General features: G+C 36.2%; 1 protein-coding gene across 7 annotated transcripts in view; it reads right to left on the bottom strand.

The window, feature by feature from the left end:
* NRXN1 (neurexin 1) overlaps positions 1–27,813 on the bottom strand; it is a 1,023,581-nt gene that overhangs the window by 260,913 nt on the left and 734,855 nt on the right. For all 7 annotated transcript variants that reach the window (XM_058164969.1, XM_058164968.1, XM_058164970.1 and 4 more), the window contains one exon: positions 3,320–3,501. In XM_058164969.1, coding sequence (XP_058020952.1) covers positions 3,320–3,501 — 182 coding nt within the window. The remainder of the gene's footprint in view (positions 1–3,319; positions 3,502–27,813) is intronic.

The raw sequence follows: 27,813 nt of genomic DNA, 5'->3' as shown, positions 1-27,813 counted from the left end.
ACTTGGCTTTAAAAACTGCATCACATTAGTGTTTTTTTTAATGCTTGTAAAATCTGTTTCTAAAAGGCAGCATAAAAATGATTTAAGAGGAGAGTTACTGTTCCTTAAGGTTGCTGAACAAATATAATGTGATGCCAATACTGACAGCATTACAATATCGAAAATAAATGAGTAAATAAGATAAGGTACTAGCAGAGAAAAGTTTGGGATATAAAAGAGCAGATCACACATAACTTAGCTAGATGTGATTTAGAAATAATCATCACTGAACATTTTCTGTGATGACAGTGTATATTGCTAATAGATCAATAACTAATTTCTTGCCAGAGGAGTTATTTCTTCTTCAGTGAAGTAGCAAGGTTGCTGTTAAATCTGGCTCAAACTTAATATACTAACAAAGTAAAGATTAATCTAAACTGCTAAAATGCTCAGTTGCCCTACTTAAGTTTATCTCAACTGATCATTTATTTATTATGCCATAAAAATCCAGACATTTTCCATGCTGATTGCTACTTGTTTGCTCTAAGGCAACTTGAAATTACCCTACTAGACCTTTCAGGGTGCCAACTGTTTTCTATTCAAAATTTATCACCTCAAAGTAATGATAGGATCAGTCAGCTCGTCAGGATTAACAACATATCCTACCAAATAGGACCGTTACAATTCTTCTGACAGATTCTTTTGCAAATTTGCTAATATTAATAAATCTTTTCCTGACATTCATACCACTGACCTACAATATATTACTATAGTTGAGACCAATGATGTGGACAGCTCTAACAATGGCTAGTTTGGATATACAAATTTGTGTATTACTCCTAGCCCATGCATCCGCTTTGGACCCTACAAATTCCAATTCAATTCAAAATGAAATTGGTCTTAACTCTTTATGGCTCAGATATTCCATAAACCACATGTTCTGTCCCCCTTGCCACAGTCCGAGCGATGACTTAATTAGCTGGCAACTATCAGCTCTGGCAGCAAACTAGCGAGCATCTGCCAAGTGTCTCTGTTATCTCTCTTGATGCCAATGAGTCAACCAGGAACAAACAGTACTTCAGCTCTAGTTAAGCAGTTGATTTGCCTGCCCCAAAGTGGTATAGCAGCCCTTGCTGCTTTTATATCCTGTGGGGTGAGGCTCCATGACTCAGCACTTCCTAGGCCTGCCCCACCCCTGCTTCTGTTGTCCCACCTCTCCTGCCTACAAAACCTAGGGTCCAGCCAGGCCTGATTGCCATCAGCCGGGTCTGGAGGTGTGGCCTGGGAGGGGAAGAGTCAGGGGACGGAGGCCTCGTTATCTCCTCCACCTGGCCTGCCTCTGGCTCCTGGAGCTGAGCCAGGGAAGCCGATGCTCCAGAGGTAAATCCTGATGGCCCTTCCCCCTCACTTTCTGAGTCACTTTCTGGCAGGGGCCCTGGCTCAGGGGGGAGCAGACACAACACCACACTATTCAGGACATGAGCTTCTCCATATTCCTTTTTAGACATATGGGAAGTAGAAAAGTCTTTCAATCACATCACAGTCTACTGGACTGAATGTATGCATCCAGGGAGGGGTCTGCAAACTTGGCTCTTTTAAGACTTGTGGACTTCAACTCCCAAAATTCCTCAGCCTAGGAACATGGGGTCTAGGATTTGTAACTATGGTACCTGAATTCCACAGGACACATTACACTTGCATAGAAATCTCAATAATACATTGGAAGTTTGCTTTTTTTTTTTTCCATTCGATTGTGTCCAATTCTCGGAGACTAGACTTCTGTACTCCTCTTGGCAAGGTTTTTCAGAAGTGTTTTGCCACTTCCTCCTTCCTAGGGTTTAGAGCAGCGGTTCTCAACCTGTGGGTCGGGACCCCGTTGGGGGTCAAATGACGATTTGCCAGGGGTCGCCTAAGACCATCGGAAATATGGGAAATATACTTGCGAGTCGAAGAATTGCGCTCCAATGGTTGACTCCACAAGCCAGCTGCAGGCTCTTCAGATTGCTAGCCGAATTCGGCTTTAGGCGCGATGAATTAAAAAAGAGAGAAATCTTTGCTCTGATGTCTCCCTCTCAAGCCAGCTGCAATCACTCCCAATCGCTAGCCTAATCTGGCTTCAGGAGCGATAAACTTAATAGGGGAGGAATCTCCGCTTTAATGCCCCCATCCTCAAGGCAATCGCAAGCAGTTCAGATCGCTAGCCAGTATGGCTTCAGGCGCGATAAATTCAAAATGAAAATAGTTTTACGGTTGGGGTCGCCACATCGTGGGGAATTGTATTAAAGGGGTCGCAGCACTATAAAGGTTGAGAACCACTGGTTTAGAGAAAGTGACTAGCCCATGGCTACCCAAATGGCTTTGTATCTAAGGTAGGATTAGAAATCATGGTCCCTGGTTTCTAGCCTGATGCTTTATCCACTACACCAAACTGACTCACTCTACAATATTTAAGTTATCCCATATTGTTACCTGATTGCACTTCCCACCTATGAGCTGACTGTTTACAGACAGACTTTATATAGACAAGAATAATGAAATATGGGACTCATTTACACAAAATACAATATACAAAATATATTAATTATATAAGAGAAACCTATATGTATTAGAATAAATTACTATTATTATTATTATTATTATTATTATTATTATTATTATTATTATTATTATTATTATTATTATTATTATTATTATTATACATTGGATGAGAATAAGTAAAATTTATTCTTTTTTTACTGCTGGAATGATTTTTTTATACTATAGACTTTTTTCTTTGTCATATTTTTTTCACTTTCACGTTATTAATTAAAAAGCAACAAAAAATAATAATTAAAAAGTTACACCTATTGTTAGGTGTTACACCATGTTAGATTTGGTGTCATATAGTACAATTGTGAGATTTTTAGTGTGCACTTAGCACACAAAATGATAAAAAGTGATTACGTTGTTCCCAGCATGTCAAAATAATAATTATATACCACGCTCACAATTTAATATATAGCTCTGTATTTCATACATAATTGCAATAGGTCAAAGAGAATCCTATTTTATTAAAACAATTCATAACCAAATCTGCAGCCTTTTAAAATTATACTCAGCTCATTCAAAATGCTTTAAACTCTTGTATTTTGCTATTACCCCACAGGGCTTGTCTCTTAATGCCAACATCTCTTCCAAAACTGAGACTGAAATTTATAAATCATTGAATTGCTTTGGAAAAATATTATTCAATGGTAGAAGTTCAATTTCAGAAAAGGAGAATACTATAATAGCCATTGCAAAAGCTAAAATCGACACTTTCAGACAAATAGTAGCATTACATTTTGCTGACGGTACTTACGATGTGTAGCTCTAAATAATCACCAAGCCCAGTTGAGCTATCCACGCGCACCAAGATGGCTTCTTTTTGAACTGTGCTAAACCCTATGGCCAGTCTATCTGCTCGGGTGCTGGGCCGATCATTGGGAGGCCAGGTATATGTAATCTGTCCACCACCTTTGCTAAATATGTATGTTGTTCCCGCTGTAAGAAAAAAAAACACAAATTAATTAGTGGGTCCACTCTAAAAAGAAAACAAAGTGCTATATATGTTAATACATTTGGTTTTCTTTTATTCTAATGTCTTTACAAGTCTTTTAAAATATAATTCTTAACCTCTCAGAACCCCACTTTAATTTTTGCCTGTTTTTCTATACGTATTTCCTTATATACAGGCTATATAATCCTATATAATATATAATCCTATATTCATTGACCTGGGAATATTCCATGTAGAACTGAGAGGCAACATACTACTTTTAAAGGGCTTTGATGTTAATCCTATTTCAGCAAAAAGTAATAGTGTGATGTAAGAGGATATATACATCTCTTGCTCCCAACACCTCCAGGCTCACAAATGTCTATTTGAGTGTAGATGTCTAGAATAGACCTATAAATGTCTAGAATCTATATGCCGCCTGTAAGAGCATTTGATTGAACTTATTCACCAGCCTCCATACAATCTGAACTCTCCAAAACAAGAAAATGCATTAAGGATTTTCAAGAGGATATAATCCACTTCCAAAATTTAACATACAATGCTGGAATGAGGCATTCCAGATGCTATCACACTTGCAATCCATGGTGTGCTGTCTGAATTACTACTCGTAATTTATCATTCCCCACAGTCAACCTGATTACTAGGATGTTGTTGTTTTTTACAATATCTTACTTTATTGCAGTCTGTTCAATTGGCACTAATATTCCTTAAGTCTGGAAGCTCTGAGATCATTTGATTTTTTTCTGATCATTTTTCATGTTCAGATTTTTGAAATCAATATTCAGATGTATGATGGGGTGGGGAATAATTCTACTTATAACCTTTTATTATCACAGTTTCAGAACCAGTTTCCATATGCACACATATTAAATGAGATCTTATCACTGGAAAATAAAAGATGTGAATTTACCCAAAGATTTTAAAATTAGAAGAACAGCTTCGGTCAGTATGCCACCAGACTTGAAATTCTGGATTTAGAAAATTTAGAACTGTGCCGCCTTCGGCATGACCTGAGCACAACTCATAAAATCATCTGCTACAATGTCCTTCCTGTCGAAAACTACTTCAGCTTCAACCACAAAAATACACAAGTACGCAATAGATTTAAACTTAATGTGAACCGCTCCAATCTTGATTGTAGAAAATATGACTTCAGTAACAGAGTTGTTAATGCCTGGAATGCACTACCAGACTCTGTGGTCTCATCCCAAAATCCCCAAAACTTTAACCAAAGACTGTCTACTGTTGACATCACCCCATTCCTAAGAGGTCTGTAAGGGGCGTGCATAAGAGCACCAGTGTGCCTACCGTTCCTGTCCTAATGTTCCCTTTGGTTGTATTCAATTTGTGTGGTTATTTCATGCTTATACTTATATATATTGTTGCATTTGACAAAATAAATAAATAAAATAAATAAATAAATAAATAAATAAAAGTATGAATGCCAAATAGCTTCAAAAATTGTTTTATGGTGTCTAACAATACTGCAGTATTCAGTTTGCCTTTGTATTTCCTACTGATTTTTTAAAACTCACAGAAAAATTCAAAGAAACATATGCTGACAATGTCTTCATGTTTACCATACTGTACAGAGGTTTTCTGTGCATTATTTTTAATGATAGAAATTACTCAAGAAACAATTTGAATACAGTTATCTTTTAAATTGTCTGATATGTAAATGTCCTTGATAAAAATGCAAATCCTTCCACGTAAGTTCTTTTCTTGAAAACTATATTGCTATTCGTACACTATTTTCAGGAGGACACATCTTTTTAGTCCCCTTTATGTGGATTTTTGATCAACAAAAAAACAAACACAAAAAGATTTTACTTGACAATAACATTTGCCTTCCTCTGAAGTCAGTGGGAGTACAATGTCTAACTTTCCTGCCAGTGAAATTTGAGGTGACATTGTTTTATATTCATATGCAAAAGGGATACATATATGAATAACTCACATTGAAGTCCTTTGTAATTTTTTAAAATTATGAAGTTGAAAGAAACAAGACTGCTTTGCTGACAGGTAATTTCTAACTCCATTCAATATAACCAATCATACATTTATTCATTAAATGTAAATTTAAATGTAAATTTATCTATATGTTTAAAGCAGGTTTAAAGTGACTGCTAGTTAGGGTCACTTTAGTTGTATTCAAACATACAAACCTTACTCCTTGCTTCTACCCAATTGATCCTCAAAAAAAAAAAAGTCTCTTAAGGACCAAAAAAAGGTTTTTTTTTCCTGAGCAACTAAATAAATCAGAACATAGTTTGAACTTAGTATAAAGGAAATGCAAATCCAGAGGGGTTTCCCCAGAATAATGTAAATGTTTATAATTAACTACAGATATTCTGAAGTAATTGAGACAACAAACAGCTGAGCTACCTCCCTTACTATCTCCCCTCAGGGAAGGAGTTGAGAGGTAAAAAAAGAAGTTCAATGTTTAGCTAAGTGTTTTGGAGAATAGCAACTGACTCATTTTTCTCAGTGATTTACCACAGAACACTACCCGCCCCAAAAAAAGGGGGCGGGAGAAAGGAAGCAGAAAGATAGCAGGATCCTGCCTAAGGGACAAACTGCACATTATGCAGAACGCACAGCATACAACTATATCTTCATTAGTGCTGTGCAATTCAACTGCTAATGGGACCACAGGCAATGAGGAAAAGGAGGTTTATTCCTTGCTGTGACTGGGATGAAATCTCCCTTATATCCATGCACCCAAATACACCAGCACAGCTATGAGATTTAATTAGCCCATATTGGTAATTAAAGAAAAATAACAAGCAGCTACACACCACGCATTCGGCATAACAAGCTGCTCAAACCTATGTTCCTCACTATCAGTTCTTGTCTTACTTGTTTTTAAATGGAAACCATGCAACTGTAAGAGCCATAACAATAGCAATAGCATTTAGACATATATACCATTCCATAGTCCTTTACAGTACCATCTGAGCAGTTTACAAATGTCAGCATATTGTGCTCAACAATCTGAGTCCTCATTTTACCAACCTCAGAAGGATGGAAGGCTCAGAATCAAACTCTTGACTATGGGCAGAGTTAGCCTATGGATACTGCATTTTGACCACTGTGCTACCACAGCATGCAGTACATTGTTATCCAGCTCTTAAGGTTCTTAAGATTCTTTCATTTGAAAATAATAAACTAACTATTGCTTAACACATTGTAAGCCGCCCTGAGTCTTTGGAGAAGGGCGGGATATAAATTCAAATAAATAAATAAAAAATAAATAAAAAAAGAGCCAATGGTTCTGCCAGAGTTCAAAGCAAGGGACATTAAATGTTTAGAATAACACTTACATGCATAGTTTTCAGACGTTCATAAAACAGCCTTAACTACTACTGTTCACTTTGCAGCTGATTGAGCCACATACATTTCTAAATTATACCCTGGGTGAGGACAGTGATAGCTTATATATTATGTATTTGACTGAACTGGAGGTATGGATAGTTACAGAGTTGTTGAATTTTATGCCAGACCAAAAGCTCTAGCTTGCTTCACACTTAACAAATCAGATTTTAAAAATATGGTTTATTCTGGGCCTTTTTATCCTTGCGTGTTAGGGTTGGCACAAATTCAGACTTGTTGATTTTCATGTACTTTTAATAAAATCACGGATGGTGCTATCCAGAGGAAACCAAATAGGAGAAACCTTATTCATGAATAAGTCAGAATTCTTTACCATTTTGAATTCCCCAACTGTCTGATATTTTAGAGTCAACCAGGGGAATCTATCGAAACTTTCCATAGTTTTATCCATATATTCAAAGCAGTTTATTGGGAACTTCAAAGGAAATTGCATACAGTAACAGCAAGTGAAATTTTGGCCTTTCTAGATCAGTTTATTAGATCAATTTATTATAATATTAGCAAATAATGAAAATATCTTGTACCAACAGGATATTTTCATCATTTGCTAATATTATAATTGCCTTTAGAATTATTTGGGGACACTAGGAATAGAATCAAATAGCAAATATTGCATCTGTACAATAGTACTATAAAATGATGAAAATTATGACGGGTTAAAACAACAGCTTTGTGACCAAGCCTTGCACTTATGACCATCACAACTGGTGAGCATTTATGACCACTTCAGCACCATTTGAGGGCTTCCCAACCAGCTTGGGACAAACAGAGTTATCATGCAATTTACAACTTCTCCACTGTAAAAACCTATGGACCACAAATCTTGATCTAGGTAAAACAATAGATGCAATATACATAGACTTCTGTAAAGCTTTTGATTCAGTAGTACATGATAAACTTCTCCTAAAATTAAAATCCTATGGCATTTCAGGACCCTTACACAACTGGATATCTGCTTTTCTGTCGAACAGACAACAAGTGGTTAAGGTTGGTAGTGCTATATCAAATCCTGTTCCTGTCAAGAGTGGTGTTCCTCAAGGTAGCGTTCTTGGACCAACTCTCTTTATAGTATACATAAATGATCTTTGTGATCATATCTCAAGTGACTGTGTTCTCTTTGCTGATGATGTCAAACTTTTTAACACCACTGACAATACATCTACAATTCAAAAAGACCTCGATCATCTAACCGCTTGGTCTAAAATTTGGCAATTACGAATCTCAACCAGCAAATGCTCAGTCCTACATATTGGAAGAAAGAACCCAATCACTAAGTACATGCTTGATGGACATTACCTCACTGATGACCCCCACCCAGTTAAAGACCTTGGAGTTTTTATATCTAACGATCTAAGTGCCAAAGCCCACTGTAACTATATAGCTAAAAAGGCTCTAAAAGTTGTTAACTTAATTCTACGTAGCTTCTTTTCCAAAAACACCACGCTACTGACCAGAGCATATAAAACTTTTGCTAGGCCAATTCTTGATTACTGCTCGCCTGTCTGGAACCCATACCATATATCCAATATCAATACAGTTGAGCATGTCCAAAGATATTTTACGAGAAGAGTTCTTCACTCCTCCGAAACCAATAAAATACCTTATACCCTTGCAATTTGCATACCGAGCAAATAGATCAACAGATGATGCTGTTAATATGGCTCTGCACTACATCCTACAACATCTTGAGTCTCCAAAGACCTATGCAAGGGTCCTCTTTGTAGACTTTAGTTCAGCATTCAATACCATCATTCCAGACATTCTTCTAACTAAGCTAAACCAGCTACAGGTACCGGAACAGGCTTGTAAGTGGATCACAAGCTTCCTAACAAACAGGAAGCAGCAGGTGAAGCTAAGCAAGATCACATCAAATACCTGTACAATTAGCACAGGGCCCCCCCAAGGCTGTGTGCTCTCCCCACTTCTCTTCTCTCTGTATACCAATGACTGCATCTCCAATGATCCATCAGTTAAGCTACTGAAGTTCGCAGATGACACAACAGTGATTGGTCTCATTCGAGACAATGACGAATCCATATAGGCGAGAGGTCAAGCGACTAGCCTTGTGGTGCAACCAAAACAATCTGGAACTGAACACACTCAAAACCGTAGAAATGGTGGTAGACTTTAGGAAAAACCCTTCCATACTTCCACCTCTCACAATACTTGACAACACAGTATCAACAGTAGAAACCTTCATATTTCTGGGTTCTATCATATCGCAAGATCTCAAATGGACAGCTAACATCAAAAACATCATTAAAAAAGGACAACAAAGAATGTTCTTTCTGCGCCAACTCAGTAAGCTCAAACTGCCCAAGGAGCTGCTGATCCAATTCTACAGAGGAATTATTGAGTCTGTCATTTGCACCTCTATAACTGTCTGGTTCGGTTCTGCAACCCAACCAGAAAAACACAGACTTCAGAGGATAATTAGAACTGCAGAAAAAAAAAATGCTACCAACTTGCCTTCCATTGAGGACCTGTATACTGCACGAATCAAGAAGAGGGCCGTGAAAATATTTGCAGATCCCTCGCATCCTGGACATAAACTGTTTCAACTCCTACCCTCAAAACGACGCTATAGAGCACTGCACACCAGAACAACTAGACACAAGAACAGTTTTTTCCCAAAGGCCATCACTCTGCTAAACAAATAATTCCCTCAAGACTGTCAGACTATTTACTGAATCTGCACTACTATTAATCGTTTCATAGTTCCCATCGCCAATCTCTTTCCACTTATGACTGTATGACTATAACTTGTTGCTGGCAATCCTTATGATTTATATTGATATATTGATCATCAATGTTGTAAATGTTGTACCTTGATGAACGTATCTTTTCTTTTATGTACACTGAGAGCATATGCACCAAGACAAATTCCTTGTGTGTCCAATCACACTTGGCCAATAAAAAATTCTATTCTATTCTATTCTATTCTATTCTATTCTATTCTATTCTATTCTATTCTATTCTATTCTATTCTATTCTATTCCACCAGACTTGATATCCTGGTCTAGAAAACTTGGAACTTTGTCGCCTTCGACAGGACCTGGGTTTAGCTTATAGAACCATCCATTGTAATGTCCTTCTTGCCAATGACTACTTCAATTTCAACTATAATAACACAAGAGCTACCAACAGATTTAAACTTAATGTCAACCGCACCAGTTTAGATTGCAGAAAACACGATTTCTGTAACAGAATTATCTATGCTTGGAATGCATTACCTGACTTTGTGATCTTTCTCATAACCCCAAAAGTTTTATTAAAAATCTATCCATTGTTGACCTCACCACATTTCTAAGAGGACTCTAAGGGGCGTGCATAAGAACACAAATGTGCCTACCGTTCCTGTCCTATTGTTTCTTCCCCTATATATATATATGCTTATACTACCTTGTTTCTTCCCATATATATGTTTATATATTATATAATCTTTTGTGTTTTGCTTGTTATCCTTGTGTATATTGTTATGACAAAATTAAATAAATAAATAAATAAAATAAATAAATAAACAGAGTTAATGGAAAAGCCAGTAGTAAAATTGCAAGTCATGGTCACACGATGTTTCACTTAACAACTGTAGTGACACAATGACTGAATAGGAAATAACATTGTAAGAATTTCACACTCATGTGTTTTTACACTTAGTGATCATGTCATGTCATGATGGAATTGTCATTCACAAATGAGCTCTCTAAGCAAGGACTACCTGTATTTGGTTGCAATCTTAAACAAGATTCTATTTTGTCCCTTATTAGCCTAAGTGGGGTCACAGCATATGCAGCTGCATTAGGCTCAAAAAAAAGTGATTTTGAGTGGACAGCTCTGCCCATAGGAAGTCAGACCTCCATGGGTAGTTTTAATGAGCTGGCTGATCTAATGTAGTAACATGTTAGCCAATGTGTAAATCAAGCCAACAGAGTTATTATCCTAAGTAGGATTTTATTGTGTGCTAATTTTTGTCCTCTAATATGAAAATGCTACTTTTTACTTCAGGTTCTGTGGGCGCTCGTTATGAATACATAATTTTAAACATCTTATTTTACAGGAATTATTCTGAAACATTAGTCTAGATCTGTGTGAAGGATCCAAACCTGGTATTGCATTGGCTCCAAAATTCCTTACATTGCCCTTACCTATGAGCCAGGATGTCAACTGTGGAATAAGAAATTACTTATTACATATTCCAGCACTAATCTTTTTGATTCTAGTAAGTCACTTGAGGACAGTGGTTAAAAAAAAACCTGGAGATATAAATATGAGCTGTCAAGTCTCCCTCTTTTCTGTCGAATGCCAGGAGCTCTTTTTCCAAAGTGTCATAACAAGTGAACTATAAGTTCCTTGTTTCCATTATGGACCTCACTGCAAAATCAATTCAAGTAAGTCACTTGACAGTCACGCTGTCTCTCTCAAACCACTTTAGGAGCCTAAATCATAAGGAATATGGTAATATCTTAAAAATTGTATTAAAAGGTATATGCATTTGTGAGCTACAGGTCACAATAACTTCCTCTAATTAGCCCCCCCCCCACCTCTATTTAGCTGGTCTTATAACATGCTACCTCATAGTTCTGACTTGATTAACAGGATTGTCTGATCAGGCCTTGCAAACATAAATTTGAATTGAGGTGATATTAGAATCCAAGTTTTCCCAACTCATGATCTATCTAGCATGAATGCAATCTCTTCTTTCTAATTACATTTGGTTGCAAAAGGGTAGTTTCTATGGGGTTAAGTTAGGGGTGAGTTGCAGTGCCCACATTTTGTTTGGAGAAGACTTAGATTTAGAATAACTTTATTATCACTTTAAATGTACACTAATCAGCATACATTAAAATGAAATTTCATTGCATACAGCTGTCAAAAGATCACCACTTCAATATACACTACATAAATATAACTAAATACATACATACATACATGCATACATACATACATACATACATACTTATGTGTATATCCATAAACCCACATATATTATATGACACAGAGAGACAACACAGTCTAGTCTGGATGTATACATATACATGGCGAGAAAATGAATCTTGCAAGTTTAGCAGACAGATGACATAGGGAACAAAGCTGTTACAGAATCTGGTAGTCCTGCTAGAAATGCTTTGAAACCTCCTCCCAGAAGGAACGACAGAAACAGATTGTAAAGTGGGTGTGTGGAGTCTTTAACAATGCTTTGAGCTCTAATCACATAGAGCTTATAAGTTATAAGCTTCCTATAATCTTCTCAGCTGTCCTTACGACTTTCTGTATGGAGTTCTATCTGAGACACTGCTGCCACCAAACTAAACAGTGATGCAGTTTGTTAAAACACTCTCAATTGCACCTCTGTATAAAGTGGCCAGAAGGAGAAAGATGAATAGAATGGAATAGAATTCTTTATTGGCCAAGTGTGATTGGACACACAAGGAAGTTGTCTTGATGCATATGCTCTTGATGTACATAAAAGAAAAGATGCATTCAGCAAGAATCATAAGGTACAACACTTACAACACTTATGATAGTCATAGGGAACAAATAAGCAATCAAAACACATTAGGAAACAGCCAATACAATCTTAAGGATACCAGCAAAGTTACAGTCATACTCTCCTCATGTGTTCTCCTCATCCAACACAGAAAATGCAGATGCTGGTTTGCATGCATCACTATGGATCACGTGTAAAGAGACCAATTCAGATTGTTAATTATCTGCACCGTTAGATACTTAATACTGTTGACCACCTCTACAGCTGCATTCTTGATACTGATTGGAATGTGACTATGCTGGCTCTTTCTAAAATATACAATGATCTCCTTTGTTTTATTAACATTGAGAACCAGATTATTTTTATTGCACCAGAAGAAGGGTTTTGGTTCTTCCAGTTCTGAAGTAAGACTCTCTTCCCTACTTAACCTATGGAACACTCTGTCCCCTGAAGTTTGGCAGGGACTACCCTCCTAGTCTTCTGTAAAGCTTTAAAGACCTGTCTTTTCCCCTACAGAATGGGATAAGATTAGGTGACTGCACATTAGAAGTTTGACTTGGCACAGGTTGTTGTTTTTGATGTTTCTAATGTGTTCATTTTTATAGTTTTAAGAAGGGTTTATATGCTGTTATATCTTTTGATTGAGAGTTGCCCTGAGTTTGTTATAAGAAGGGCTACTATACACATATTTTAGACGAACATCCAAGCAAACAAACAAACACCTCTTCCTCTCTATCCACACTGGTGCCAATATTGCCAGCCATTAAAATCAGTGATGAGTTAAGTGAAGTCTGACACGATGTAAATTACGCTTTTCACCTTACCATGGATCAAAGACCACTCTATTACTCAACTTTCATAAACAACACAATATGAATGAATATAGCAACCTCCCTTCATTTCTCCTGGGAACTCTTAGTTTTAGCTGGGCTATTCTGCCTCCATGCCCATCACTCCAATACTGGGACACCAGGGGAGAGTCAAATAACCAGCTAATGAATCTCTGTTGAGGAACACTAGACTAGCCTTTGTCTTATCTACAAAGCTGCTGTTCTCTGAGCTTCTCATGTTAATTAAGAAAAAAATGGGCTTTGTTATATTTCAGAACAGGCCCCTTAGTGTTTATATTTCAGAAAGCAAACATAATAATGTAAAATTCATTACTTGTGAGCCAATTGGTTTTTTACTGTCATCAAGCCCCCCTCCATTAATGATTAAATCCTACAAGGAACTTAAGATATTGTTCTAATAAAACACTGGGCTTGCTATCCATTTCAAATTTGCAGAGTAACAATGAATTGGGGATAAGGGGAGTCCTAATCTTTTAATTTGTACTTTTCTCTTTCAGTGTAACATTATATCCAATGAACTCAAAAAGCAACACTTACAGTACGGTAAATCTGAATTCAATCATACAATTACAGCACTCAAAACACCAAGCACTGCTCCTTACCAAGAAATTCTAATCTTAAAAAAGGGTTGTTGTTTTTTAAAAAAGGAACACTCACAGGCATTCATTTATTATTTAAAACATTTCTATGCCATTTTCAAATGAAAAATGCTTCTCAAAATAGAATAATATCTCATGCAATGTTAACAACAGAAAATGGCAACATCTACAAATGCCAGCAATTAAATATTAAGCCAACATCTTATTGTAACTAGAGCTGGGCACATAGTTTTTTCCTTATTCTTCTGCATAGAGAAACTGGACAGATATTTTTTGTCTTACTTTGTACAAAGGAAAAATAAATTTTCCAATCATTTCAGTTTCCCTACTGTTTCTTCCCATGACAGTTAATGTAAATGTGGGAACCCAGAGAAGCTGTAGGTGAATCAGCTGCAGAGGGCTGAAAGACAGTGTTTCACTGACATTCCTTCTTTATTCACCGGGTAACAAATTTGCTCAAGAATGCCAAGTCAGGAGAATTTCTCTAAATTATTTTATCCCTTGTATATCCTGAAACATGTTCTCTCACCAAAGAGAATGAAAATTGACAGGGAAAAAAATGCAGGTGAATTTGTCCGCTTTACAATAACAACATTGTAACTGCAGTAGAAAATAAGGTAAATTAGATAAGATACTTTCTGAATTGCAAAGATTTCAGGGTGGTTTTTTTTTTAAGTCTGCACAGTTTCTACAAGCTAATCTTATTCCAGAAGTCCAAAGCTAATGTGCAAAATGGTTCTTTTTTCCTATTTACTGGTTTAGCAGCCCTCAAAGATGAATAAATAACAAAGCTTCAATAACTGGTTATTACTGCACATAGAATAGAATAGAATAGAATTTTATTGGCCAAGTGTGATTGGACACACAAGGAATTTGTCTTGGTGCATATGCTCTCAGTGTACATAAAAGAAAAGATACGTTCATCAAGGTACAACATTTACAACACAATTGATGATCAATATATCAATATATATCATAAGGATTACCAGCAACAAAGTTACAGTCATACAGTCATAAGTGGAAAGAAATTGGTGATGGGAACGATGAGAAGATTAATAGTAGTGCAGATTTAGTAAATAGTTTGACAGTATTGAGGGAATTATTTGTTTAGCAGAGTGATGGCCTTTGGGAAAAAACTGTTCTTGTGTCTAGTTGTTCTGGTGTGCAGTGCTCTATAGCGTCATTTTGAAGGTAGGAGTTGAAACAGTTTATGTCCAGGATGTAAGGGATCTGTAAATATTTTCATTACCCTCTTCTTGATTCGCGCAGTATACGGGTCCTCAATGGAAGGCAGGTTGGTAGCAATTATTTTTTCTGCAGTTCTAATTATCCTCTGAAGTCTGTATTTTTCTTGTTGGGTTGCAGACCGAACCAGACAGTTATAGAGGTGCAAATGAAAGACTCAATAATTCCTCTGTAGAACTGAATCAGCAGCTCCTTGGGCAGTTTGAGCTTACTGAGTTAGCGCAGAAAGAAAATTCTTGTTGTCCTTTTTTGATGATGTTTTTGATGTTAGCTGTCTATTTTAGATCTTGTGATATGATTGAACCTAGAAATTTAAAGGTTTCTACTGTTGATACTGTGTTGTCTAGTATTGTGAGAGGTGGAAGTATGGAAGGGTTTCTCCTAAAGTCTACCACCATTTCTACGGTTTTGAGTGTGTTCAGTTCCAGATTGTTTCGGTCACACCACAAGACTAGTCGTTCGACCTCTCGTCTATATGCGGATTCATCATTGTCTCGAATGAGACCAATCACTGTTGTGTCAAGACAAATTCCTTTTGTGTCCAATCACACTTGGCCAATAAAATTCTATTCTATTCTATTCTATTCTATCTGCAAACTTCAGTAGTTTAACAGATGGATCGTTGAAGATGCAGTCATTGGTATACAGAGAGAAGAGAAGTGGGGAAAGCACACAGCCTTGGGGGGCCCCTGTGCTAATTGTACAGGTATTTGATGTGATCTTGCTTAGCTTCACCTGCTGCTTCCTGTTTGTTAGGAAGCTTGTGATCCACTTACAAGTCTGTTCCGGTACCTGTAGCTGGTTTAGCTTAGTTAGAAGTGTGTCTGGAATGATGGTATTGGATGCTGAACTAAAGTCTACAAAGAGGACCCTTGCATAGGTCTTTGGAGACTCAAGATGTTGTAGGATATAGTGCAGAGCCATATTAGCAGCAGCATCTGTTGATCTATTTGCTTGGTATGCAAATTGCAAGGGGTCTAACAGCGGATCCATGAAGGTTTTCAAGTAGGAAAGCACTAGCCTTTCAAAGGTTTTCATGACTACAGATGTTAAAGCAACTGGTCTGTAGTCATTCAGTTCCTTGATAGTGGGCTTCTTTGGCACTGGGATGATGGTAGAGTGTTTGAAGCAAGAAGGAACATAGCACATCTCTAGTGATTTATTGAAAATATGGGTGAAGATGGGGCCAATTGGTCAGCACAGACTTTTAAGCAAGAAGGAGTTATCTTGTCTGGGCCTGGAGCTTTTCCTGGCTTTTGTCTGTGAAATAGGTCCTGCACTTCCTTTTCTGTGATCACTAGGGGTTGTGAACCCAATGGGATGGGGTCAGTTGTAGGAGGCTTGGCTGCTGTTGGTATGTCTGAGATGGGGGTTGTGGAGATAGGTAGCTGTAGTTTCCTTTCAATCCTGCAGTAAAACTCATTCAGGTCATCTGCCAGTTGTTGATTACCTTCAGCCTGGGAAGGAGGTTTGCCATAGCCAGTGATATTTTATGATATGTCGTAGTCACTGGCAGAGGCTATCCAGAACGTCATTATTTTTGACTCCAGACTTTTCAATAGTAGATTTGTAGAGTGATGCTTATAGACAACAATAAATAGAAAATATGTTACGCGTCAACAAAAGCTGGATCTAGCTACTATTTCTCTTAGCTCATATAAATGATGTATAATTATAGCTGCATCTTTTGTGTATATTTGATTTTTGCTTAAAAAATTAACATTGTTAAAAAAAAACAAAATAAAAAAGTTCTAAAAGAAAGAACATTGGAGAAAGTAGATGATCAAATGGAATCCTGAGTATTTATATTTTGGCAAACTGGCCCAGGAGTTTCCATGCTAAGATTTTTCACAACTCATAAAATATTTTTAAGTGTAAAGAATAGAATCCTAGCTCACATATGTATATGAAGCATATACTTTAGCATAGGAAAATTCATCTACGTTTAGCTCATTATTGCACACAGTGAATTTTTTTTCAGCATGGGTTCCAATAAATGTAATAAAATAGGTAGATACAATATTTGCATAAGAAAATTATGCTCTTATTTTCACCAAAATCTAAGAAGCCTGTAAAATGCCACATAGCAGTCAAAATAGAAAATGCTGTTCCATTTATAATTCTATTACAGGTAACAAGGATTTTTCTCTTGCCAAACTATCACATGGAAATACAAAACTAAATATCTATAAATAAATCTAAAACCTCTAAAAAATCTACAACTTCCTCATGGATTGTTGGTTAACTTTAAAAAAAAATGGATAACTTCAATGAGTGAAATATACTTCATTCACACCATTAAATCATGCATGTCTTTGTACAAAACATGTAATTTTCACAAATAAATTTAAATATTGTATTAACAGGTGGCTAATTTCACAATTGCTTTAGAAATGAAGAGACTTATAACTGAGCCTTACTGGTAGAAGAACAGAAAAACCCTTATACTTCCTAGCAGTCCTTTTCTTATGACTTACTAATTGTATCAAAAGCTCAGGTAGTTTAGTTATGGGCTGGTTGGCACAGCCAAAGGAACAAGCTATTTAAAACAAGAGTCCAGTTTGGATTTTACCAAGTTTGATTGCAAACAAATGACTCTTCATCTGTTAAAAGCCTGCTTGAAATAGCTCAGGAGTTCTACTATAAGGAGCACAGAAGTTCCTGGCAAAAGTAGAATATTTTCAAAGCCCAACTCTGATAAACTTTTCCATCTTTTCTAGCAAAGCAAAGGAAAAACTGAAAGTTGGTAAGCAGTTCTCTTTTCCAACTGTCTAAATGTTAGTCCTGCACCTGAAAGTTATCCAGTTTAGATCCAGTTTCAAGCCAGAAACATGAAAAGGAAAATGAGCGGCCTTGAAATTATCCTTTAATATTTAGATGGAGAACAGCAAACTCAGATCAGCTAGACACATTTTCCTCTTAAGTCAGGATGTGTTATATTTTTATTAATATTATAGCATTTTGATTTACATTTATATTTATAACTACATTTCTACTATTTCCTTTATTTATTCTGCAAACTATTTTAGTGATCAATCTATGCTTGAGTCACAAAATTCTTTTTAAAAAAACAAAATAAAAAAGTTCTAAAAGAACGAACATTGGAGAAAGTAGATGATCAAATGGAATCCTGAGTATTTATATTTTGGCAAACTGGCCCAGGAATTTCCATGCTAAGATTTTTCACAACTCATAAAATATTTTTAAGTGTAAAGAATAGAATCCTAGCTCACATATGTATATGAAGCATATACTTTAGCATAGGAAAATTCATCTACGTTTAGCTCATTATTGCACACAGTGAATTTTTTTCCAGCATGGGTTCCAATAAATGTAATAAAATAGGTAGATACAATATTTGCATAAGAAAATTATGCTCTTATTTTCACCAAAATCTAAGACGCCTGTAAAATGCCACATAGCAATCAAAATAGAAAATGCTGTTCCATTTATAATTCTATTACAGGTAACAAGGATTTTTCTCTTGCCAAACTATCACATGGAAATACAAAACTAAATATCTATAAATAAATCTAAAACCTCTAAAAAATCTACAACTTCCTCATGGATTGTTGGTTAACTTTAAAAAAAAATGGATAACTTCAATGAGTGAAATATACTTCATTCACACCATTAAATCATGCATGTCTTTGTACAAAACATGTAATTTTCACAAATAAATTTAAATATTGTATTAACAGGTGGCTAATTTCACAATTGCTTTAGAAATGAAGAGACTTATAACTGAGCCTTACTGGTAGAAGAACAGAAAAACCCTTATACTTCCTAGCAGTCCTTTTCTTATGACTTATTAATTGTATCAAAAGCTCAGGTAGTTTAGTTATGGGCTGGTTGGCACAGCCAAAGGAACAAGCTATTTAAAATAAGAGTCCAGTTTGGATTTTCCAAGTTTGATTGCAAACAAATGACTCTTCATCTGTTAAAAGCCTGCTTGAAATAGCTCAGGAGTTCTACTATAAGGAGCACAGAAGTTCCTGGCAAAAGTAGAATATTTTCAAAGCCCAACTCTGATAAACTTTTCCATCTTTTCTAGCAAAGCAAAGGAAAAACTGAAAGTTGATAAGCAGTTCTCTTTTCCAACTGTCTAAATGTTAGTCCTGCACCTGAAAGTTATCCAGTTTAGATCCAGTTTCAAGCCAGAAGCATGAAAAGGAAAATGAGTGGCCTTGAAATTATCCTTTAATATTTAGATGGAGAACAGCAAACTCAGATCAGCTAGACACATTTTCCTCTTAAGTCAGGATGTGTTATATTTTTATTAATATTATAGCATTTTGATTTACATTTATATTTATAACTACATTTCTACTATTTCCTTTATTTATTCTGCAAACTATTTTAGTGATCAATCTACGCTTGAGTCACAAAATTCTTTTTTTAAAAAAATGATGCACTTAAAAAAAATAGCTGCAACTAAAGTAACCCCTATCTGAAGTGAATAATAACATTGGAGGAGGGGAGATACTTTAAAGGCCTTGTCCACTGCTTTTCAGAGGAGTCAGTTCATAAATTTATCTTTTGTTTAGGATCCAATCAGCAGCTATAGAATGGAGCTAACATTTATACAGGTAGCCCTCGAGTTACAACAGTTCATTTACTGACTTCCCAAAATTACAAAAGGATTGAAAAAAGGGACTTTTGACTGTTTTTCACACTTATGATCTTTGCAGCATTTCCATGGTCAAGTGATCAAAACTCAGCTGCTTGGCAACTGGTTCATATTTATGATCTCTGCTGTATCCCAAGATCATGTGATCACCTTCTGCAACCTTCTGACAAGCAAAGTCAATGGGAGAGCCAGATTCACCTAACAACCAGGTAATTAACTTTGCAGTGGTTCACTTAACAACTGTGGCAAGAAAGATCGTAAAATGGGGGCAAAACTCACTTAACAAATGTCTCCCTTAACAACAGAAATGTTGGGATCAATTATGGTCACAAGTCGAGAACTACCTGTATTCTTGTTAGTTACAATTATTAATATGCACCCTGTATAAATTAAAAGCATCTTGAATTCTGAAAGAGGAACAAGTAATTATAACAGAATACTAAAACAGAAAAAGCAAAAACAAAATCTAGAGCAGCTTGTTGAAGTATGAAACACTCCTCTTCACTGTTCAGTCAACTATGTCTCTCCATTCTCCACCACCACTTTGTTTTCCCTGTTTATTTCTAGCAATGTTGTGTTCAATGGGCCAAAAGGAAACATCTTTGTTTTTTGTACTGTAAGTAGTGGAAATCACCAAGTACCAGCCTTTTCTTGTAACTGGAATGGAGCTATCTTAACTGCATAAGCCATGGACTTTGCAAACGTAACGTTAAAAATACAGGGCTTATTAAAATGTACTTTAAAATGTAAAACAGATTGCTATTAAACAATCCAATTATAAAATACAAAAACTGATTCAAGAACCTTTCCTAAATGAAAAGTTGGAAGAGAAATAACTTAGAACAAAAGGAAGTAAGTTTGTAACCCTGTTTTAAAAATCCTGCTTCTAGCATTGACAAATTTATAACATGGATGTTATATAAGACTAAGTTCATGCATGAAAGTGAATGTGTCCAGATCCTTGGGGGGGGGGGATACTGACATTAATAGAGATGCTTCCTAATGCTTTTTTCCAAAGTGGAATCAGGGGCAAGAATTTGACTTTCCAGAGGTTGCCAAATTACAGCTTCCAAAAGTTTTGTTGTTTTGACCATAATGAAGGCTACTGGGAGCCTATAGTTCAGCAATCCCTGGAGAACTATTTTTTCACCTTTCTGGCTATAGTCAATATGTACTGTTATACTTAAAGTGTTAAACTTTAGACCAAATTAAAATTGAATTCATATAACCATTTCCATGGAGTAAGCCACAGTGAATCAAGTAGAACTGCATTCTGAATATACATGCATAAAAATTCAGAATATTTAATAAACATAAAGGTAAAGGTTCCCCTCACACATATGTGCTAGTCGTTCCTGACTCTAGGGGGCGGTGCTCATCTCCGTTTCAAAGCTGAAGAGCCAATGCTGTCTGAAGATGTCTCTGTGGTCATGTGGCCGGCATTACTTAACGCCAAAGGTGCACAGAACGCTGTTACCTTCCCACCAAAGGGGGGATTTTTCTACTTGCATTTTTTACGTGCTTTCGAACTGCTAGGTTGGCAGAAGCTGGGACAAGGAACGGGCGCTCACCCCGTTATGTGGCACTGGGGATTCGAACCACTGAACTGCCGACGTCTCTTACCCACTGAGCCACTGCGTCCCTTAATAAACATGAGACCATCTATTTAAACAGAGAACAACTAGGAAAGAACAATTTCTTAGGGGAGAGAGAGAGTAGAGAATCCATAGAATTTCTGTCCATTTTACACCTGTATTGTCTTCTTAGTGAATTCTGAACTGAACATTTAGTTAATATAGGATTATATTATTATTTTTTTCATATGATGCAAGAAAAATAAGTGTCAGAGATGGGAAAATAAGATAAAAAGCTTTGTGCAAAAGTAGCAAAGAGGGCAGAGTATTCAATGAACTTCCTTAAGTAGAATAGAATAGAATAGAATAGAATAGAATAGAATAGAATAGAATAGAATAGAATAGAATAGAATAGAATTTTTATTGGCCAAGTGTGATTGGACACACAAGGAATTTGTCTTGGTGCATATGCTCTCTGTGTACAGAAAAGAAAAGATACCTTCATCAAGGTACAACACTTAATGATGGTCATAGGGTGCAAATTTAACACTTAATGATACAAGAGTTAATGATAGTCATAGGCTACAAATAAGCAATCAGGAAACAATCAATATCAATATAAATCATAAGGATTACCAGCAACAAAGTTACAGTCATACAGTCATAAGTGGAAGGAGATGGGTGATGGGAACAATGAGAAGATTAATAGTGCAGATTTAGTAAATAGTTTGACAGTGTTGAGGGAATTATTTGTTTAGCAGAGTGATGGCGTTCGGGAAAAAACTGTTCTTGTGTCTAGTTGTTCTGGTGTGCAGTGCTCTATAGCATTGTTTTGAGGGTAGGAGTTGAAACAGTTTATGTCCAGGATGTGAGGGATCTGTAAATATTTTCAAGTAACATGAAGAAAAATAAGAGACCTAAGTGCAATTGTTCTTGTTTTGAATTGTTTCCAATTAGTTAAGCAAATAAATATTAGTACAGTGAGAATGACAGCCTTGCAATCAAATATATTTTTAAGTTAGGCTTACAATATGATGTGAAGTTCTTTGAGAAGGCAAAGCCCATTCTTCTAGAAGGGTTATCTGCATAATAACACCCCACACCCTTGAAGTGGCACTTCCCTTCTCGCTCCATTTGCTTTTACGACAAGTAGCTGAATTCTTTTAATTGCTGTCAGGTAAAATTATATCACCAATCCTAAATAAGTACTCTGGTAGTACCAAGCTCAATTGTTCACAATCCATTTGATTTGTAAAGTAATAACTGAAGAAATGAAGCCTTTAAATTCATGACACTAAAGTGTTCTCATCGGCCCTAAGAATCCATGATTAATAAACCAGAATGATGAATAGGAAAAGGGAAAAAAAGCACTTTGAGACAAAAACTAGCAACAGAGAGTGTGATTGAATGATATTAAAGTTTTTTTCTGAAAGATGCTGCCAAAGAGGTATTTTTCTTCAGTTTTTATTTTTCTTTCATGGATGGGTTTTCAATGTATTTTTGGAGAAAGTTTTTAAGCTTTGAAGCATTAAGGGATTCTTTCTGCATTGACTTTTCCATCAACATGATCTTACATACTGCAGAGAATTTTAGAATATGCTATATAGGGCACATGCAGTTCAAATGAAAGATCACTGTGTATCTCATGTATATCATAAATTTCCAACGTTTTTACCATCCCATGAGCAATATCCTCTGGACGATTTCCAAAGACTTAATATCACACACTGTCACTACTGCAGCCAAACAGAAAGTATTATGTTAAAAGATATATCTCAAATGTACATGTGAGCTGCACTGAATAGCAAATGAGATGTTTTTCTGCATGCCCACTCACCTATGAACTGCTTAAAGTTCCCTTTCTAGAAAACCAAAGTGGCTCTAAGTGGTGATATGGAGAAGAATCAGTCAAGAACCTGTGGCTCAATAAATTAAAATATTTATATTCACTGACCATGTATCAAAAATAGTATAGCTGACATGCTGACCTAGGAGGAAGGGATACATAAGGAGAAGGTCACAGATATGGATTAATCAAAGAAATCCCAATGTCATGCTCTAACTTACAATGTCTGCTTTTTTGTACAGTTTCCTTGTGGTTGGCCCAGGGTATGTAAACTACCATTCCACCTTTGCAAAGGGCTGACCAGCAAGTTGCCAATGCTTGCTGGTCAGTTGGGAATTCAGTGTATAAAGGTAAAGATAGAAGTTCCCCTTACACATATGTGCTAGTTGTTCCCAACTCTAGGGGGCGGTGCTCATCTCCGTTTCAAAGCCAAAGAGCCAGAGCTGTCTGAAGACGTCTCTGTGGTCATGTGGCTGGAATACTAAATGCCAAAAGCTTTACCTTCCCACCAAATGTGGTCCCTATTTTTCTACTTGCATTTTTTACATGTTTTCAAACTGCTAGGTTGGTAGAAGCTGGGACAAGTAACGAGAGCTCACCCTATTACGCGGCACTAGGGATTTGAACCGCTGAATTGCCGACCTTTTGATTGACAAGCTCAACATCTTAGCCATTGAGCCAGCGCTTCCCTTATTTATTGCATAATAATAAAATTATGTTGTTAATTGTCAAAATTATTTGGTTGCTTTATGTGAGCAGGTTTTGGTCACAACAATAGATAAACACAGTAAGAAACAATGTAACAATAATAATAAAGATAAACTTACAATATGATGTGAAGTTCTTTGAGAAGGCAAAGCCCATTCTTCTAGAAGGGTTATCTGCATAATAACACCCCACACCCTTGAAGTGGCACTTCCCTTCTCGCTCCATTTGCTTTTACGACAAGTAGCTGAATTCTTTTAATTGCTGTCAGGTAAAATTATATCACCAATCCTAAATAAGTACTCTGGTAGTACCAAGCTCAATTGTTCACAATCCATTTGATTTGTAAAGTAATAACTGAAGAAATGAAGCCTTTAAATTCATGACACTAAAGTGTTCTCATCGGCCCTAAGAATCCATGATTAATAAACCAGAATGATGAATAGGAAAAGGGAAAAAAAGCACTTTGAGACAAAAACTAGCAACAGAGAGTGTGATTGAATGATATTAAAGTTTTTTTCTGAAAGATGCTGCCAAAGAGGTATTTTTCTTCAGTTTTTATTTTTCTTTCATGGATGGGTTTTCAATGTATTTTTGGAGAAAGTTTTTAAGCTTTGAAGCATTAAGGGATTCTTTCTGCATTGACTTTTCCATCAACATGATCTTACATATTGCAGAGAATTTTAGAATATGCTATATAGGGCACATGCAGTTCAAATGAAAGATCACTGTGTATCTCATGTATATCATAAATTTCCAACGTTTTTACCATCCCATGAGCAATATCCTCTGGACGATTTCCAAAGACTTAATATCACACACTGTCACTACTGCAGCCAAACAGAAAGTATTATGTTAAAAGATATATCTCAAATGTACATGTGAGCTGCACTGAATAGCAAATGAGATGTTTTTCTGCATGCCCACTCACCTATGAACTGCTTAAAGTTCCCTTTCTAGGAAACCAAAGTGGCTCTAAGTGGTGATATGGAGAAGAATCAGTCAAGAACCTGTGGCTCAATAAATTAAAATATTTATATTCACTGACCATGTATCAAAAATAGTATAGCTGACATGCTGACCTAGGAGGAAGGGATACATAAGGAGAAGGTCACAGATACGGATTAATAAAAGAAATCCCAATGTCATGCTCTAACTTACACTGTCTGCTTTTTTGTATAGTTTCCTTGTGGTTGGCCCAGGGTATGTAAACTACCATTCCACCTTTGCAAAGGGCTGACTAGCAAGTTGCCAATGCTTACTGGTCAGTTGGGAATTCAGTGTATAAAGGTAAAGATAAAAGTTCCCCTTACACATATGTGCTAGTTGTTCCCAACTCTAGGGGGCAGTGCTCATGTCCGTTTCAAAGCCGAAGAGCCAGAGCTGTCTGAAGATGTCTCTGTGGTCATGTGGCTTGAATACTAAATGCCAAAAGCTTTACCTTCCCACCAAATGTGGTCCCTATTTTTCTACTTGCATTTTTTACATGTTTTCAAATTGCTAGGTTGGTAGAAGCTGGGACAAGTAACGAGAGCTCACCCTATTACGCGGCACTAGGGATTTGAACCGCTGAATTGCCGACCTTTTGATTGACAAGCTCAACATCTTAGCCATTGAGCCAGCGCTTCCCTTATTTATTGCATAATAATAAAATTATGTTGTTAATTGTCAAAATTATTTGGTTGCTTTATGTGAGCAGGTTTTGGTCACAACAATAGATAAACACAGTAAGAAACAATGTAACAATAATAATAAAGATAAACTTACAGAGTTAACAGAGCAATTCAATCTCCAAAATTTAAAAAGCAAAAATCACAGATCCAAATATTTTATTGTTCCAATCCGTTAAGAAATAATCCCAATCTTTTTATTCCATTTTTACTAATAAACAAATACAATGTTGAACTCTTAGATCTTTTGTTTAAAATAGTAGTTGAGATAAATCAAATCAATCCCAAGAGCTGAAAGAAAAAGAGATATTTGTTTTACATATTCCCTTTTATATCACTATTTTGATCTATCCGTACATCCACTGATGCATTTCCTCCTTCCCTTCAGTCTGAATATATTGGCTGAGGAATTCTGGGAGTTGAAGTCCAGACACAATGCCAAGATTCAGAAACAATCATTTAATGGATCACAGCTCGTCTGCTAGATCCTCTATTTGATCCTTGTTATTCCTCCTTCTCTCAAAAGATACAGGTAGTCCTTGATTTACCACCACAACTGAGCCAAAAATTTTTGTTGCTAAGTGAGACAGTTGTTAAGTGAATTTTGCCCCATTTTACAATCTTTCTTGCCACAGTTGTTAAATGAATCACTGCAGTTGTTAAATGAGGAACACAGCTGTTAAGCCAATCTGTTGGCTTTGCTTGTCAGAAGATCACAAAAAGTGATTGTATGATCCTGGGACACTACAACCATCATAAATGTGAGTAGCCAAGCATCTGAATTTTGATCACATGATCATGGGAATGCTGCAATGGTTGTAAGTGTGAAAAATGGTCATAAGTCACTTTTTTCAGTGGCATTGTAACTTTGAGTGGTCACTAAATGAACTATTGTAAGTCAAGGACTACCTCTGTATGGATTTTCCCATATTAGAATCTCTCGTTCATGTTGGAACACTTTGTATCTTTATTTGAATCACAGTAGTCCTTTTAGAGTTCTGAAAAGCACTTGGTAATAAAATCCTGAGAAGATACTCTTAAAAAGTTTAGCCAAAATAAATAGGAAAAAAACTATTCTCCAGATGGCCTGGTAAGAGCAGGTAAAAGTTATATCAGAAGTAGATCATCGCTCCACAATTACTGTTTTTCTCACAAAGAAACTCCAGCTAGATTTCTGAAATTCAACACTTCCTAAATTTTGCCTAAGAACAAAATGCTCACAATTATAAAAACGGGTTTGTAAAACCAAAAGCCAGGAAAAAAGAACCAAGGGGTATTCAGGATCTGAAGACAATGAGCCTGTTAAACCGGAGATACAAAAGACGGAGCTAACTTTCTTTTCATTTCCTCCCTTTATGTTATAGCAGATCATTGATTTCTTTTCTTCCCCACTTTTCTCAATACCCTCTCCACATATTAAGCTTGGCACATGCAAAAAGAAAGTGACATACTGTGTCATTATGGTAATTGCTATCATTCAGCTTTGGAAAAGATTTATCCCATTCTTCATGAGTGACAAGTTAACTGCCAGAGTCTAAAGCCAGAGTCCAAGGAAGGAGATCAAAAGTGACAAATAAGTGTATTTTGCTTTGAACTATTTGTTTTTATAGTTCTAGTAATTACTGAGTAAGAGTTCCTGTACTCACTGAAGCCCGTGATAATGGTAGCTGAAATAGGCATACTGTTGTTGCAGCTGCCATTATTGTTGTTTATCGTCAGCAAGATTGATATATACTCTACATTTTATCCATCAGCTTGATATGTTTTAAATGTTTTCTCACATGTACACAGTATGAAAACAAACAATGTTAGATCTATCACACAGTGATTGTAATGGATGTATTAGGCTCAAGCAAAACAGATAAACAGGCTAAGTATATGCTTGATCTTGCAAGACATGCCACTTCATACATTACATAGTTTGGGTGTATGCTTAAGATGCATCTATAAATAAAAAGTATGAATAAATATATCACACTATTTGAAAGTGAATGCCTCCTATATGTATGTCCCTTACAGCAGGAAACTATAATGTTCTGTGATTCTCATTTGACTATATATTTGGGGTAATCTCCTGCTTTGCTTCTCTAGGAGTTCTTAGAGAAAAAATGAATTCCTCACTGAAGAAATGTTGATTTGTGTCAACAATCAGCTGCTAGCAATGTGGAGCAAGGTTTCTGCTGAAATAGGAAGATAGGAAACAGAAATGCCAGTTTTAAACCGAAGTGGATATAAGAAAGGGTGCCTATTATGTGAACTCTATAGTGATAGAGAACAAAAATCTGCTTAAAGTGG

Source organism: Ahaetulla prasina, chromosome 1 (assembly GCF_028640845.1).
Source record: "Ahaetulla prasina isolate Xishuangbanna chromosome 1, ASM2864084v1, whole genome shotgun sequence".
NCBI lineage: Eukaryota > Metazoa > Chordata > Lepidosauria > Squamata > Colubridae > Ahaetulla > Ahaetulla prasina.
The sequence above is the reverse complement of the archived record's forward strand: the minus strand, read 5'-3'. Positions and strand labels throughout refer to the sequence as shown.